Here is an 18,254-nt window from a genome sequence, read left to right as displayed (position 1 = left end):
AAATCAGATGACAAGCTGTCAAAAACTATGAACACAGGAAAGCTGTCTCCTTTCACTTTCACAATCTACTCTTTCTAGCCCTACCTTCACCTTCTCAGTCCTTTTCTTGAGGTAACTTCTTTCTTAACCTTCATATATTTCCTGTGTGCTCAAAGCACATCATAGATAATGATGTATGAGAAAACCAGCAAAAAAAAATATTTGCTTGAATAGTGAAAATAAAGCAGAAAGATAATTCAATTCAATTCAATTTGATATAAAACAGCATCATATCAACAATTTGTCAAACAGTCTCCTCAAGAGTTAATAAACTGAACTTACTATTTGAGATTCCCGAGAGCCTAAAGAAGGTGGATGGTCACCGTCTTTGGGGGCAAACAAAAAGAAAGTAGGGATCTACTTCCTGGTTTTGTTGTATATTAAAAGAGGAGGTGGTGGTCAGGGAAGGACCTTTTTTCTCTTTCTGTTCTCCAGAATTTCAAAAAGCTCCATTTCATTTTTTACCGAAATGAAACTTGCCTTTCAGCTTTTTAATCTCCTTAGTCAAGTTTTACAGTAGATTAGTAGTTATCAGCAGTGTTGGGACTAACGCGTTATTAAGTAACGCGTTACAGTAACTACGTTATTATTGTGGTAACGAGCACGGTAACTAGTTATTATGCCAAAATCAGGAACGCGTTAGTCGTTACTGGGATTTAGATAGGGTCGTTACTCGTTACTTCGTGTGGTGGCTATCGCGGAGCTTCCACAGATTCAGTAACATTAGCAAGTGGTGGAGGCAGCAGGTGGATGAGGGAAAGGGGACGCAGAAGGAAAAGAGACCCGAGGCGGCCGCCGGTCCAAGTGTGAACTGAACTTCAGGTAAGAAGTTATGACCTGCAGGCTATCCGAGTCAGATATAAACCAAGTTTAGGTGGAGTTTATTTTCGTTATTCTGACTTTTTCCGTACTGCGTACTAGCTAGCATGACGGAGTTTCTATACAGCTGGGTGGGTGCTATGAAGTTAATGATGTTGAACTTTATTTTGTTCATAAGTTATTAGAGTTGCCAACTGTCCCGTCTGGTATTCAGATAAAATATTACGCGTTTCTTATTGAGGTGAAAAATAACAGTTTGTCCCGTAATTCAGCTACAATGAAAAAGACACAAAGCTGGAGTTATTCTGTGTCTTTGCTGCACAGCTGCCTCTTCTTCTTTCATTCCCCCCCCCCCCCCTCCCTCTCCCGTTTCTACTTCAATCATGAAAACTGATCAATGATCAGCTGATCGGCTCTCTTGTTTGTTTATCGCCCACTTTGCGCCAGAAAGAGGAAACCAGCCAATGTCACGTTAAACAACAGCAGCACGTTTAAGCTTGATCAGCAGTTGTTAGAATTTATTTAATATTAATTTCTAGTATCAGCTGATGTTTGCTGGAGCCACAGCTGCAAAAAAGCTGCTGGTCATGATGTCGGTTTGGTTATCTGGTGAGAGGGAAACATGAAGATGAAACCAGGAGATGTCCTTACTGAATCATCAGAGCTGAACAGGTGATGGAGAAACAGGTTTACCTTTTAGGTGACATGAATGAGTTGAAGGGAAGTTATGAACTGTTTCTGAGAGACAGATAACCCCAGGATCCTTTTTTATGAAGCTGACAGCTGGTAACTGTGCAGGTGCGGATCTAGCAAAGTTTTGCCAGGGGGGCCAGGTAGGGCATTAACAGGGAGAGGGGGGCACAAAGAAATACTTTTCTTTCTTATTCTCATTTAAAATGTCTAGCTTTTAAAAAATAATTATGTGAATCTTACAACAAACGATTGATAGATTGATGCATATATACCATCAGAACAGTGTACATCACTGTCACAACAGCATTTGTTTTCATTCAAAGGCTTTATGAGTTTTCCTATAATGGCGGGCCGGTCTCTAGTCAAAACGCCCGGGCCGATTTTTTGTCCCAGTCCAGCCCTGTATGCAGCTCATCTGCAGTCTGGTGTTACCTACATCTTCGTATTTAGAAGGCAGAATTTCCGAGTTCTGAGTACAATCAAAGCACCACGACTGCAGTTTTTGTGTTGGATGTAAAAGGCGCACATGACGCTGTGACGTAGGCTAGAATCATGGCAGCGGTCAATGATGGTCCAGGCGTGGGATTTCTCTCGTGGAAATATGCACATTATCTTTTCCTTTCTATTGGTAGGTGGCACAGTGCACTTGTGGCAAGTAAGCAAGCTAGAAGACTGGCAAAGTTATGGAAGCAACACATTAATAAGAGAATTCTGAGTAAAACCAAAGTTACTTTCCCTAGTAACTAGTTACTTTGAAAGTAACGAGTAACTTGAAGTAACTGAGTTACTTTTGATAGAAGTAACTAGTAATGTAACTAAGTTACTATTTTAAAGTAACTTACCCAACACTGGTTATCAGACACTGCGTGTGACTAGAATTGGCCAGGAATCTAAACAAGACGGGCTAAAATACACATTCAGGGGAAATTACCCAGCAAACAACAGAACTACCAGTAAAGTATTTTGGTTCATTTGTAGAGTTTGTCTCAGTGAACTTAACTGAAACCCTGACATTGTCTCCCTGCTCACAATGATTTGTGGTATGACTGCAAAAAGTGAACCATAGAGGGAAGGATGTTGGTGTCGTTTCCATGTAGAATAAGGATCTAGCAAGAGCGTAACAAAGTAAGAAATATAAATCAGATAACTGCTGTGCAGGGATTAAATTTCCATATAATGGCATTCAGAATTTCAGGTAAAACAAAAAAAAAAGTCAGATTTCAAACTGCTATTATTTTTGAAATAATCTGATATTAATTGAGTAACACTGTGAAGGTATATACTTTTCACTTAAAGTAAAATTAAAAACCAGATTGACAGCGTGTGCTGTTGATCTAAAGTGAAATGAGTCCGTGGAAACACGAGGTTTCCTTATAATGGCATTCTGAATGTGAAGGAAAAAACTGCACTTATGACATTTCAGCAGACTTTTAATTTGAAATTCAACAACAAAGTGATGTGATACTGACTGGGTAACACTGTAATGGTGTAAACGTGACCTAAAGTGAAATTAGTCTGTATGCTTGTAATGGCTGTACATGCATTTTAAAAGACGGACCATTTTCTTCTACTTATCCAATTCAGGGTTGCAGGGGGCTGGAGCCTTTCACTGCTGTCGTGGGGTGAGAGGCAGGTTACACCCTGGAAAGGTCAAGGATTAGGGCCACTCACTTTTTTTCTCAGTGAATTCTGAAAAACCTCAGAAATGCCAAGAAATGTCAGAATTGTGAGATTAGTGTGAGAATTCAGACTTTTTGTTTTCAGAATTGTGAAAAGAAAAAAACATTCTTCAGCCCTAACCGTCTTCAATGGTACTGGGTACATTCTCAAATGCTTATTTTTTTCTCAGGACATTTGAGGCCACCAAACACTCGTTGATAAACTCCTAATCAGAGAATGGGCTGCAGTTTTTGGTCCTTTTATCCAGCTCTATCCCGGGACATAAACTTGAGTAAATTAATGCATAAAGTCTGTTTTTTGTTCAAACTTTGCTTTCTGCATCTCTGTTGTTTTTCATGCAAGTTGTGTATTGGCTGGCACACAAGTAGGTAGGTCAATCACCAAAAGCAGTTGCCTTAAAAAACAAAGCTACAAAGTTTTGCTGGAATTTCCCTTAAAAAAGTAAATAAACAAAAATAAAATGGAAAAACGAATTTTACAAAAAAATAGTGAGTTGGTACACTTCTTTAATAAAAGGGTAAGGAACAACTAAAGTGTCGCACATGGCCTGGGGTCAGCACAATGCACAGGCAGGCTTTAGACCAACTGATTGGCTGCTGCTTACAGACAAAAAGGTTTAACAGCAGGTGGTGGGGCTGCTGTGTAGCTAAGCTGCTGCTCTCAGTGACATCATACAGAGCCAAAAGTAGAGCCTCTGCTGATAATCAGAGGTGGGTAGAGCAGCCAAAAATTGTACTCAAGTAAAAGTAGCACTACCTTAACATAGTTTTACTCAAAAGTAAAAAGTAGCCATCCAAGAAATTACTCATGTAAGAGTAAAAAGGTATTTATTAAAAAAGGCTACTCGAGTATTGAGTAACTGATCATAACATCTGATTTAATATTTTAAAAAATTTAGATAGTCAGACAAGAACAACGTTTAAAATACCAAAATTTGCACTAAAGACAGAAAAAGAAATATATATAAATAACATGATTACAAAACAAATCTAAGAAACACTTTCCCAAATCATTATTAAACTAATATTTACAGAAGGTAACATAAATATATGGTGTTGCTTTGCCTCTCCAAATGGCACAACAGGCTCAGCAGATAGAATAATATTAAAACAACAAACCTTATGTACAAACAAGAAGTCTAATTTCAACAAACTGTAGGTTTGTGTCTGTGTCTCATGCATTTTTGGTTAAAACGTGTTTATTATTCCTTTACTGAAGTTGTTCACACTGAGTAGAATGGCCAGAATTGTTTCTCCAGTAAGAGTAGTGATACTTCATAATAATATTGCTCAAGTAAAACTACTCCGAAAAGTTATTTTTTTCCAAAAAGTAAATGTAATTGGTTACTACCCACCTCTGCTGATAAGACGAGAGAAACCCTCATTGGGGGAGTTAGAGACTGAAGAGGACGCCAGATGACCATGAGAACCATGATCACCAGCACCATTAAGCAAGGCACCGAATAATGAAAAAGGTCATTGGTAGTTTTGTTTTAAGAAGTAAAGCAATAAGCTAATGGACAATACAGAGCCAATTTTTATTAGTAGCCTAACAAACAAGACAAAGTGTCCATGTTATTGAGAATGAATAATGAAACTAAGACTCCAATAGCTGTGATTGTTTATTGCAGCAATGAAACAAAACAATTGAAATAAAGCAAAGCAAATGTGCGCACAGTTTGAGAGAAAGGAAAAAGAACAAAGAAAAGAAAACCACGCACAATAATAATCGACCATTTTCAAACATTCTTTAACAAGGGTTACATTTTCCCCCTTTGATCCAAAACTCATCTGCTAATTCTTACAGGCCAGTGCTGCAAATGGAGTTGCAATTTCCAGAACCTGCCTCATTATAAACCAACAGGATTAAGGTAAAAATCACTCAAATGACGAATGGTTAACACATCAGGTTAACAAGTTTGATGAACTACAATCAGTCAGATGGGTTTTGGACAGAATCCTGCTTTCAGTCATTTGAAATGGACTCGCATCCATTTGTTTTCTGTCTAGCAACTTTGTTTTAACACCAGTTTGATTCTTAGAGAAACAGGAAAAAAATAAACTGAACCCTGATACATGAAAACTAAACAATCCAAGTATTCGTCAGCTCAGAAACAAAAGAAGAGGCACAAAGAAATCTCAGTGAATTCAACAAAAGAGACGGTACAATGAACTTTAATTCATTAGACTAACTCCATAACACAGAGTGGGGGCTGATTATGGAGATACTGGACCACGCTGTTGTAACCACATTACGCATTTGTGCTTTCCTTAAAGCAAAGACACCTTCCATATGCAAAGAAAAGACCAGAGCAGACCAGCATTCGCTTCAAAACAGACTGTCTCGCTAAAAACAAGCACATCAGTTGCTTGGCCTCGCTAATGACACAGACACTGATCTGTGATCAGGTGCTAACCTGCCTGTCTAGAGAGGAACGCTGAAGAAGTTAGCATGGAACGCCAGATGGGATTGCAAAGATGCAAACGTGTGCGATGTGTAGCTTTGTACTGTATATACACATTATGGGAAACACTGTCCCCGATAATAAAAAACATGCACCCCTACAGTGAAATATGGAGGGCACTGCCTCCGATACGGCACACACTGGTAGGCAAAAACTACCTTCTGTTTTTCACATTATGGAAATCACTGCTCCCGATAATGCCATCAAGATGAGAAGTGTACATGCACCAAAGGACAGGTACGGGTAAATATTGTCAGGTGTGATGTGTGAGCTGGCATTGCTCAGAGACCAGTTCAGTGTCAGTTGAGGGGAAAGAAAAACTGTTGTGTACCAGCTGTCGGTGCACATGTACACTTCTTTTAGCAGATGCTGCTTTTGTCATTTCGACAGTATAACTGTCATAATTATGGAAGACACTGCCCCCGATAATTATACTTTTTTATATAAAACGTGAATAAAAACTATTTATAGTGAACCCTGCCACTGATAAATAAATAACACAATAAATAAACATACGGTTTCCGTTTCAGTGCCACATGGTTGAGGACCTTTTCCCCTGCTTTGACAGGTCTGCACAGATTAGCTCCAAAGCCAAAAAATGTGTTTCGTATTTGATTCAGATCACTTTTTTTTTTTTTTTAATTCTTGCATATAATTAGGACTTTTTTCCCCATTTAAAGTAGACGATTATTCCAAATCTGTGTGCACTGCTGCATGCTGTAAATCAATCTGCACTTCTTTCAGCAGCTGAATGCCTGAATCTATTTTCTGACTGAGTTGTGTAGCAGAATCAGCACAGTTTGGGATATTTTAGCTACCAATAGAAACCAGCTCAGGTTTGAACACCAAGCCGCAGCAGCAGTAGCAGAAATACCAGCAGTCTACCTCGTGGTAAACAAATACAAAGTCATTAGCTTATTGTTATCATACTGCGGTCTGATAACTGAGCTGGCAAACACAGTCTTTACTGTGATTCTGACCTGATACTGTTCTGGAATTAAAGAAAAAAAATCCAACTCCAACTCATTCAGAGGTAACACCAATTTAAAGTAGTACTTCCACATAACATTTGTTGACATTACTAGCACCATGGGATTTAAGACTGTGATAACTAAATACCACATGTTCAAATTCAAGATTCTTAGAGGGTTAAGTCCTTTTAAGGCAGAAGGCTTACAAACCACTTTGCAACATGTTTGGCTTTAAAAGAATTTTAGATAAAAGGAAAATGAACATCGTGGAAACGATATGATGACTTTGTAGATATCCGCTGAAAACGTGGTGATTAATCACAACAGCACTGCCAGTTGTAATAAGAGGGCCAAACCATGAGCAAGGGAGGGAAAAGGACTTTTCTAGATTTCATTATCCAGAGACCAGATGTCCCCTGCTAGGGAGTTGGCACAGGTCTGAATGGTCCAGGTCGCCTGGGCAAACTGTTTGCGGAACAGCTCGGCGTCTGCGTCGGGGTCGGCAGTAGTCAAAGAGTCGAGGTGGTTGGTCAGAGCTTTGAGGGTGTGGAGACCGGAGCCCAGCAAGATGTGACGGAAGGGGCTGTCTATTGGAGAAACGTAGGGTGACAGGAAGTTCCTTTCCACCTATAGCAAGAAGACGGACATCATGAACGAGCTGGATAAAAACCAACGTTATCAACAAATTTATTGGACAGACCCGTCCTTTGAAAAGCAGAAAGCAGCAACTGAAAACTATCATCTATTACACTTGACTGTGATTAAAATGTGATGTATCCCATTTAATATACGATCCAAAGGTAGCTAAACCAACACTAAAGTTGCAATTTCAGCTAATCAAAAGCAGAGGTGGCAGCTTGTGAAATCAACTAAACTTGATAGGCTGAGTTTTTTTCCCTTACCGTCATGATGCGGTCATTGATCACGCGGCACATCTCGATGTCCTCCAGGTCGCTGTTCTGGATGTCAGCTGCCAGCGCGCTAGAGGCACGGCTGAAGGAGCCAAAGGCCATGATCAACCACCGCACTGTCAGAGCTTTGGGCAACATCTGGGGCTGCATCTGCAAGCACACAAACATGCAGGGATGACTTTTCTCCCTCAAACTCAAGTTAGTAAGCTGGACATTCAAAACCTAACCACAGTTTTGTGTTCTATGATGAGAGGAGTAACCAGGCAAAACAAAAACTGATTCAAAACTGATCATTTTTAAGTTGATTGATGAAAAACACGACAACAGTCAAGTTACTCCTGATTTCTGCAGCCCTGCTCTCAACAAGGTAAATACTATCTTGATTTACAAGGACACTGGTGAGCACTCACCCTCTGAACAGCCTTGACCTTCCCATTAATCTGACCCACGTGGCTGCGTATGAGCTGGTTGTACTTCTTCAGGTCCATCTGCAGCAGGTGGTCATGGACCAGCCTCAGCGCTATGTGACCTGCAAACTGGCCCGCTCTCACAGCCAGCTGAGGAACCTGGCTGGCTGTGACAGAGTTCAGGTTTTCTCGGGTGTCCAGGATTGTGCCAAAGTACGGGTAGTCCTGAGGAGGCACACAAGATGTTTTAAGAATTACTCTCAGATCTACAAAGTTGGCATTAGTTAAAAGAGTTCAGAAACTATTTAAGAACTTGTAGTACAGAAGAATTGACTTACTGAACTTCCAGAGTGGAATCTGAAAGCGACTGAGGGAATGCCGGAGAAGGCGAGGAAAGGATACGCAGCACTGTCCATCCTCAGAGGCTCCAGACTTCAAAATCAAAAGCAAAAAAGAAGAGTGAGAATGACAGCAAACAAAGGCTGTGATAATCATCACTGGCTATACTTTATCTTTAATTAGACGGACTCACATAACAGACTCCCAGTTGTTCTTTCCAAACTGAGAAAGAAGAGAGTTGTCCTTGTCATAGTTTACCTAAGAAGAAAACAAATACTTTGATTAAACTCTTGTTTTATTTTACAAATAAAACTGACCAACATAATTATTTCTGCAGAAGAGATCAGCTGTGGAGTTACCTCTTTCAGAGCGTTTTGGACCAGGCTGTGCAGCAACGGGCTGGCTGCTACTTTAAACCCATTCTGACCTAGAATAACAAGACCACTAATATTTAGTTATCCTGAAACATAAGTGATGCTTTTTGCATGTGTATGTAAAAGTTTGACATTAAACAGCTTCATGGGTGCAAGACGTCTGCATCCATGGCAGCAAATACCTGTCACAATGCCGTCCAGGTTGATGTAGGTGAATGCTTTCATGCTCAGAGAGGACAGATAACCCTGGAGCAAAGAAATATCCAATATATGAATGAGACACAATCACTAATAATTATCCTCCTCAGAATAAGTCTATTCATTTACGTCTTCTTTAATGGGCATTTGTTTTTGGTCTACATCTTTTGACTTATTTGAGCTATCCTAAAAAAAATCCTGATGTACGAAGTAGAAAACATCCTGGGCTTTCCATCAATATCTCATGCATTGGGGGTCTCTTTTAGCACCAAAGACTAAGGAAATCAGAAAAAAGTTCAATGGGAACTCGGCGTCTTAGGTCTCACAAGGTTTTTACTGAGTAAAAGAAAAATGCAGCTAATCTAAACCTTTGCCATGCACTTCTTACCTCCAACCACTCGGTGGCGCCAACACTCCCATACTCTCCCGCACTCCAGCTCGCAAACACAATACTCCTCCTCGGTTTGAATCCACCTATCAAAGTGGAAACACAATTAATCAAACTCATGAAGCCAGCACGTTCTTTAGCTGCTCAGTATCTGACGTGAAGTGTACATCCAGGAACATTTTATTTGGAAATTAAAAACCAAACATCAGCTGCCAACAGGTGCTCACCGTTCTCCACCATGTCAGAGATGGAACGCGCCAGCTCTACGAGGACGCTGGTGCCCACGGTTGATGCTGCAAAGCCCGGGCCCCACGCATCCCTCTGGGCCCCAATGACCACGTATCGATCTGCAGACGGTCACAGGACATTTATCACTCACATCGTTTCCATATTTCCTGATCACAGGATCTCTCTCATTATTCATCTTTGCTGTACCTGCATCCACAAAGCCTTTGATGACCCCAAAGACATTATTTATCCTTTTCTCAGTAAGGACATTGTTGACTTCCACAGTAATAACATCGCTCTCATCTCCGAGTCTATTGATGCTCCCCCAACCATTTGGCTGAGTTCTACCCCCGAGCTGCCTGTGGGATGCAGACAAACATCAACCCTTTATTGATGCCCTGTTTACTACAAGCTTCAACCATCTTTCTGATGTATGATGTTTGTGAGTCTTACCTCAGAATGCTCATTCCCATGCCTGTTGTGATAGTCTGAGCCGAAATATTTGGCAGGCCTGAAGACTGCACAGGTGGAAACTGGGTGTGGTTGAAGGAGGGGAAGCCTGGGGTGTAGGGATCCCCAGAGCCCATGTGGACCTGTGGGAATCAGACAGATGAAAAGATGATCTTAGAGTGGATCATGACATCTTTTCAAAGGTAGCTCTAATCAAACTAAACACATGAACCCCATTATTATTGTGGTTATCATTTAGATTACTGCACTGGTAGAGGAAGCGCAACTACTTCCTCTTATGAACAGTGCTAGGTTTAAATGCACTTCACAACATGTGTATTGTCAACATGTCGAACATCTGTCCTCTCATTTCATATTTAAACAACAGTCTTCACCTTTCCTTCAGTGTACTCATCTAAAGTATTTTCCCAGGTGATTTACACCTGAGGAGTAAAAACTGTCTTTACTCACATGTCCAAAGAGTGGAGTGCTCTCCTTGATCGAGTAATCATCAGGGTCTGGGTAGATCAGCACAGCAGAGGCGTTCACTTTGGCTGCATTGGCTACCTGTAAGCAGAGAAACAAGGGAATGGGAAGCTAAGTTCACCAACAGTAAAATTATTCGAATCAATCACATAATATAAAACGAAGTTTCATGCTAAAAAGAGGAAGCGTCAGGCTTTGTTTACATAATTTCTTCTGCAATTAATAAAGTATGATTCTGTTGGGGAGAAAGAGGATGAGATGGAGATGACAAAGGACAATGCAGTGATGGAGGAGGCCGATGAAGGAAAGGAGGAGAAAGATTATGAGAAAAGTATGAAAATATAAATCTGCAAATCTTAAAAGGTCATATAGTTCGGAAGGTCTCGCCTGTACAGAATCACACACACACACACACACACACATTGGAATTCTCAGGAAAATGGAAAACTCTAATGGAATTCTACTGAAGGTTAAGAACAGAGGACATCTACAAATATTGACAAGTACCGCAGGGAATAAAGTCCTGTTCAAATGATGTTCCATCTTATTTTGAAACCACCCACCTTCTCAGCAAAGCTGATCCTTCCAGCTCTGACCAGCATCACCCTGTTATTCATGTCGATGTTCATGTCCTTTAACTGCTTCAGGTCATCTTCCTGTCCATAATGGGCATACAGCACTGCACCCTGGAACCATCAGAAACAGAAATGTCACTGCAAATGTCACTGTACATTTTTCCTACTTATAATTTAGCCTTCTGATTACCCTTGCTGTTCCACTCGCGCTGTAGGACAGGAAACCCGTTGGACGTTCCTCTGATCCGTTCTTGAAAACTATTCTGTTGTATCCAGTTGCTGGGGGGTCCTGAACCTTGACAAAGTGCTCATCAGTCCAGGTCTTCATGCCGTACTCCTTTAACTTCTTGAGCACCTCGTTCCCCAGATCTTCATCACCAGGAGAACCAGCCCGGTGGTTGCTACTGCTCAGCTGACTGTGACAGGGAAAACAAAAACTGGTTACTTATTGTTAAAAATACAATACACATAACAAAATGTGTGCAGTGCTGCAGTGCATGGAGCTTCTATTCACCCAAGGACAGCGTCCATACTGGATGTAGTCAGTTTTTGAGCAAGAAGCTTTTTCACATCATCCCAGTCCATGAGGGGAGCAGCACCGGTCTCATGGGCGACAGAAACGTCTTCATAGCGGAGAGCAGAGGATGCACAGGTGGGAGCCAAATCCTTATTCCGATGGACCAGGTAGCCAATCAAATAGCCTGAAAGTGGCAGTGATTCCAGATAAGGGATGGGAACAGATCAACTGAATTAGATGGTGCAAGCCAAACCCTGAAGTGTCTTACTCAGATGACAGCTCAAAGCTAAGCCATGTTTTTCCAGATAAAATGACACATGGTAAGTCCCCTCACCACACCCACACACACACACGGGAAAATTATGTTAAAATAGCTGTCGGACAGTGAACTTCCACTTTTTCCACAAGTAACACACAATCCAACGGGACAGATCCCCAAAGAACCACTCAAGTTATTGTGCACTAAATTAAAAAGAGTTTCTTCCTTCCTCCCTCTCTTACCGATGATGAAGATGAGGAAGATTGTAGCTGCCATAAAGCAGAGGTTCTTGGGTGTACGTCCAAACTTTTGAGCCACATAGGGTGTGCGATTTGAGTTGTGATTCAGGTGGCCGCCAACGCCATTTCCCCCAGTCTCCTCATCTATTTCAGATGACAGCTTCATCTCCACCTGACTGTTGTCACCCTCCATATTCTGGGTCAAGTTGAATCGTGTGTAGGAGTGGGGCTCCCCATTAAACTATCACAAACAGAAAAAGGGTAAGCAGATTAAATGATTTCAGTAACTCCCAAAGAACAGCAGTGGTTTGATTTCAGGATCTTTGCTTGGACTTACAAGAGGTAAAAGGTTTTTGCTGTATGACCGAACAGAGATTTGACTGAAGAATAGTTCTAGATCTCAATTTATAATAAGTGCTTTACAAACCTAAAGATTACAGCTAACTGGTGGACTTCCCAGTTTCAGTGTGGCTAGCCAAACAAGAGGAACCAATCACTAATTAAAACAAAAATTTTGCAATGCAACAGTTTAACATTTCAATGCATTTCTGAATATGAAACAATTGTATTTCTCAAGTTCTTCCTGTGTTTGTTCCCAAAATAGAATAAAAATTTAATTCTGGTCTCAAGTTCTCATTTTTGCAATAACAGTCATTTCAGGTGTGGAAATGATGATGTCCCGTTTAGGATGAAAGCTTAAAGCAAAGCCTGTTATTAGGGATGGGTATCGTTTAGGTTTTATCCGATACCGGTGCCAAACCGGTACTTTTGAAACGGTGCCGGTGCTTAAACGGTGCTCAAACCGGTGCTTAAAGAATGGAGAACACAAAATTGGTCCAAAAACCTCTCATGTTTAGCTGTTTTTTTGTAAAAAGATAACAATGTTAGCCTTTTCTGCAGCTATGGGGCATATATGGTATCACTCTTGGCTGGAAGCAGTGCTTAAACAATGGAAAAAACACAAACTTTGTCCAAAAACCTCTCATGTTTAACTGTTTTCTACTTTTTCTTTGGTCATTTTAGCCTTTTTGGCCAGGGTGAAGGGAGTATCTGCCATCAAACAAGAAGACAGCCGCATGTAGCTATGATGATGTTTGCTAGTTCACCTTACATGCATTAATGTAATAACGTGGTTAGCCTACTCAACGTAAATTACACACGAACAACATTAAGCTACTCACGCAGAGAAGAACGGCTGCTGCTGCCATCATCATCCGTCATCATTTCTGCTACACTAGCAGGGCTCCGGGTCCGTTAACAGGCACCACACGCGCAGTAGATGTGCTCGGTGTGAGGTCTTGCAGCAAGCTATCAAATACGGCGCATTTCTCGGCTTTAAAAAAAACCGCTATGTCGCCAGGTGTTTCATCGGATTTGAGGTGTTACCTCCTTTGACAGTGTCATAGTATCAGCTTAAAGCACTTGGCTGCTGAGTTTGCATATTTTGCTGTGAAGTACAGCCAGACTTTTGACCGCTTCGTCTTGGGCATTTTAATCTGTAGCTCTGCTCTAAAAGAACGTACGCACCTGGCCCCGCCTACTATCCTCGGAAATGTAAAATGATTGGCTAGAATCTAAAGTGTATCACAGCTCAGGAAAAAAAAGCACCGAAATAAAGCACCGAAATGTGCGCTGCTTTTCGGTCTGGTTACTACCGTTTATGTCAGAACCGGTGCCATGATGGCACCGGACACCGGTACCCATCCCTACCTGTTATTGTTGGGTTTACACTTATACTTACAATCTTGGATATTGTTGACCTTGCTTGGTCCATTGTTGCTTCTCAGAATTCTAAAAAGATAAGGAAGACGAAAAAAAATAAGTTAAACACTGCAGAGTAGGTGAATGCAGCCACAACTGAATCTATAAAGGGTAATGAACCAAACCTCTTCTTCACGTAGTGTGCGCCTTGAATTTTTTGTGCTTCAATTTCAGTTCCCTTACAGTGCAAGCAGTGTGTTACAGTTTTACTTGTGTGTTGTCTAAACAATACATCCCCACCTCTTGTCTAAACATCCACAGGGCTTCCTATTTTACTAACTAGAAAAACAGTGCCGTTTCCAGGCACAAAAGGCCAGTGTCAAAAAACACCATCTGAGACCCCTGTAAACTCCAGCTGAATGCAAGACCACTGATTTCCCACAAAATCGTATGCCAAACAAAGCAAGGTGTCAATTTAACAAAGCCAACAAGGTTCGAAATACAAGTTCTCTACATACAATCTTAAATACTGGAATTCGCAGCATGATAAAGGAGGACCTAAAAGCATAGCTTTTTGTCTTGCTATGCTTTACAAGGTAAAAAAGGAACCACATGCAGACAATGTGAAACAATGCTGCAACATTCGTACTGCAATCACAATTTCAGGGGAAATTTCCCAACCATCAGCACACAAAGGATATTTGTTGATAAGCTATGGCCACATTACAGAAACATTTTGAATACACACATTTTGATTGCTTAACATTAACATTTTTTCCTGTATCAGAACAGGCCTTTGTGGGATTTGCTTATTTAAAAAATATATTTAAACAAAAATAAATAAATAAAAATTGATGGCTCAACGTCTCTTCCAATAGCTGTGCCCTCAAGAACAAAAAGACACCAAGCTCGAATCTTGTCTCATCAAGAGTGGATCATTTTACTGTGTGAAAAGTTTAGAATCACAGGGTTAAACCACTATTGGTCACTGAACTTTGGCCTGATTAAAAACACTGAAAACATTGTTTTGTTGACACCGACTTGAAATCCACATGCTCCGAGAGTTGGCATACAAATAAATTGTGCATTCGCGGGTTGATGCATTCTGTAATGGTAGGGAAGTGTTTAATAATATAATGTGTGCTGTTCACACAAATATCAGGAGAAATCCTATAATTATCCTTAGGACAGATTTGCAGCTAGAGATGGGAGCTCGAGATGTCTAACTGGACAGTGCGTGTGGAAGGTCTGTGTGGGCAAATGCCAAGGGGACACAAACAGGCGGGCGGGCAGGCTCGGTCTAATTGGCAGCAGAAGAACACGACCTTAATAGACTTCGATGGCAATCTTCCAAGACAGAATAGATAAAAAGCTTAATATTTCCACAAAGCAAATGAAAGCACAGACAAGTTGGAACCTGCCCTCGGTAAAGTTGTTCAGGAAACACTTTGTCTATTCTCAGCACTATGAGGTAACTTTAGAGCATGGCTTGGCAGGACTACCTCGACAACCTTCAGGGTAATAAACCAGAACCACATTGAAAAGCAGTAAAATCAGCTCTAAAAAGGACAACAAATGAGCAGCCTTATATTTTTCTTGCTCACAACTTTAAGTGTGACTGATGTGAGCTTTAGAAAGTAGAACTAGGCAAGGATTAGTTACCGTAAAGCTAATTGATCTCTAAGGTGGGTAGAGCCGTGACTACAGCCGTACATACCAAGCATACCGGTTCTGAGCTAAGCCGATCCCTTAATCAGATTAGCTACGCTTTGAGACTTGGAAACATATGGATATTAATATTAAATAGAAATCAAGAATTCATATGTTCAATTTCAACAGCACTTTACTAAAAACAAACGTTTTTACATCACAGGAGAAGCCCACTTGTGTACATCAGTTGCTGAACCATAACTATAGCCAAAAGGCAGAAGCTGCATCACCATTGAAGAGGTTTTTGAACATGTGTGTGTGCGCTCAAGAGATAGTGTGTGTGTCCCACCCTTCTGAGAAGGATACTGGCAGGCATGGTCCTCCTCCCCCCCCACATACACCAAGCTGTAACTGGAGATATTTGCCCCTGTGAGCCCATGATCAAGGTTATTAAAACAAGATCTGGAACAGCGAGCCACTCTCACCAGTTATTTTGTGTTTTTCCACAAAATACTGCACAACATTTTGTCTCTTTTTACAAGTTTATCTTCCCAAAAAACATTCAAGCTGTCAGACACAGCTCCTTATCGAGTATGCCTCAAGTTCAACCTTCAAGGACTGCACAGTCCTGCAAAAAATTGAAATGTCACTGTCAGGGTCAGAGAGGAGTACAGTCTGGCTCTACAAATGCAACTTCCTCGTACAGAGTTCAGAACTGAACAAATCCCTTCGTCTGAAAAAAAGAAGAAAAAAGGGCTAACTGTTGCTTCATCATGAGGAACAATCTGGCAACAAGAACAGAGCTGTTGTAAAGATGAGGGTGATTGAGAAGGACAAAAAGGTTGGAACACACCAATGTTTTACACAATAACTGAACCAGTCACTCTCATTCACCAGATTAACAACCATTTTAAAACTACTAGCCACTGCCACCTTCAAACTGACATAAGCATAACAACAGGAATTGTTTATTATGGGAATTAAAGCCCTCCTTCTGTGTGTCAAGGACTCTTTATGAAACGTGTCTGTTTATGTGTATTCAGCTTCCAAAAGAAAAGAAAAAAATCCCAATAGTTATCTAGTACTGGATCATTACTTAAAGCACAATTAGTTCATAAAATAATGTAATTACCACAATGCACTTGCACTACACCCCCTATGTTAATTACACATCCAAATACCACACAATTAGGTGGAAACCTCACCCAAGCACAGAGTTAACCTTAGCTGAAATAAAACCAGCATGTGAGAAACTTACCTGACCATTCACCAATGTACAGGAAATGATGCACTTTATAGTTTAGACTGTATATATTGAAATATAGCTAAATGTCGCTTCCTAAGAGGAAAAGAACAACATGTGAGGTCAGCGGTGTATAGGAGTTATTGTAGAGTAGCAAATCATGTGAGAGTCACACTGGGGGAAAAGCAGGGCAGGCAAATCCTTTTTTTTTTGAGAAGTATTTTTAAACAGCAGGAAATTCTGAAGTCAAAGCATCAGGAGCGACACTGGATGCCCTTGAATTTACTGAACAGAGATTTCAGGAGAGTTTTGTTTCCTGTTCGCTTTCACTATTGTGGGTTCTACTGATACCGCAGCGTGTGTCTCTTCGGCACAATTTAGCCCTCTATGCCTGTATAACAATCAGTACTACAGAGTACTGTCTGTAGTATTATATTAAAACTGCACCCATTAAGACAATGACAGCTCGCAGTTTACAGGGCTGTCAAGTTCACCCACTGCTGCTCTGAGAACTCATCCACAGCGAGAGCCAGCTCCACGTGTTTTATGTGAGACAATTTGTCACCTTTATTTAGACCAGCGAGTTAAATTATCTGAGAAGTTCCTGAAAATCGCCCAACCATGTGCATCTGCATTATCCTATATTTAGCCGCCAGTAGCTTGTGTGACAAGGTCAATGAGAAGGCTCGACACTGGCCCGGTTACCCGCACGTTACAGGAACGGGTCGTTACGAGGACCTGGCGTTAGCTTACACCGGGACAATACTCCGCAATGCTGGCTGAACGTGACAACCGGCCTGCTTCATTATGGCGCCCTGCAAGCTGCAGCGTGTAGCTCGCGAGACAAAGTGACAGGTGACGTTCACGAAGAGACCGGCTACCTACGTGCACGTGCTCGGATACGGAGCTAGCAAACTTGCTCAAAGTTTGACACATCAGTAAACTGAATATCAGATATATAAACATTTTAATACACCGCACTCTGAGGAAAGCGAAAGATGGCCACGTGCCATCTGCATCGAGTCTTATTTATTTTAACTACAATAAGCTTTAACACTTCCCCAGCTCGACTTGAAACAGTGTAGCTAGGCCTTCATTTTTTTTTTTTAATGTTATCGTTTCTTTTCTTTTTTTTTAAGCTCACCTTCTCTCCAGCACAACCCAACCTGAGTGACCTTCTGCTGTGTAACACGCGGTTCCTTCTTCGGTCGGCGCTTCGGTTCCTTCTCCCACCCTCCAGCCGGGAGTTACACTGCACTCGCCAACTACCCCGCTTATTATTGGCCGTGCAGTATCTACGTACGCGTGACGTCAACACAGCGGAAACGTCAAAGCGCCAATTTTTCTTTTTTACAGCCTTTATTACCGTCAAATCGAACTATGAGCCAGTATAAAGCAAGGTATGGACATCAAAGAGGCAGCAGGTGTTGTGAAACAGAGAAGGAAAGGGGGCAATAAAGAACGACAGGACGGCAATAAGCTCGCTTTTTCTTTAATTTGCGACGAAATCTTCATCGTAAAGTATTGCTCTATTTCTTTCACAAAAAGTAGACCGTTTTTTCTGACAAATGTACATTTGTGCATGTGGTACTTGGAAGCGTCTTTGTCACAACAATCAATGCA

General features: G+C 41.1%; 1 protein-coding gene across 1 annotated transcript; it reads right to left on the bottom strand.

Moving 5' to 3' along the window:
- Positions 1-4,839: 4,839 nt before the first annotated feature.
- LOC146498162 (transferrin receptor protein 1-like) lies at positions 4,840-17,918 on the bottom strand. The gene is made up of 18 exons (XM_085140542.1): positions 17,776-17,918; positions 13,779-13,828; positions 12,041-12,278; positions 11,537-11,723; positions 11,213-11,438; positions 11,011-11,133; positions 10,433-10,528; positions 9,965-10,104; positions 9,719-9,870; positions 9,511-9,630; positions 9,284-9,369; positions 8,880-8,943; positions 8,683-8,750; positions 8,517-8,581; positions 8,323-8,416; positions 7,988-8,209; positions 7,569-7,727; positions 4,840-7,293 (listed from the first exon to the last, which is right to left on the bottom strand). The coding sequence occupies exons 2-18, from the start codon at positions 13,809-13,811 to the stop codon at positions 7,051-7,053; spliced, it is 2,316 nt and encodes a 771-aa protein (XP_084996668.1). The 5' UTR covers positions 13,812-13,828; positions 17,776-17,918; the 3' UTR covers positions 4,840-7,050.
- Between the last annotated feature and the right edge of the window lie 336 nt (positions 17,919-18,254).

This window comes from Neolamprologus multifasciatus, chromosome 18, assembly GCF_963576455.1.
Source record: "Neolamprologus multifasciatus chromosome 18, fNeoMul1.2, whole genome shotgun sequence".
Taxonomy (NCBI): Eukaryota; Metazoa; Chordata; class Actinopteri; order Cichliformes; family Cichlidae; genus Neolamprologus; species Neolamprologus multifasciatus.
Note: the sequence above shows the minus strand (reverse complement) of the source record. Positions and strands in the feature narration are given on the sequence as shown.

Bases quoted from the DNA above. Each gene is read 5' to 3' on its own strand.
- LOC146498162 (XM_085140542.1), bottom strand. From the start codon at position 13,811: ATGGACCAAGCAAGGTCAACAATATCCAAGATT. The intron at 9,631-9,718 runs GTACAGCAAAGA...GACCGTCTGCAG, and splicing joins CAAAGGCTTTGTGGATGCAG to ATCGATACGTGGTCATTGGG. The intron at 8,582-8,682 runs GTAACTCCACAG...TTTTCTTCTTAG, and splicing joins TCCAAAACGCTCTGAAAGAG to GTAAACTATGACAAGGACAA.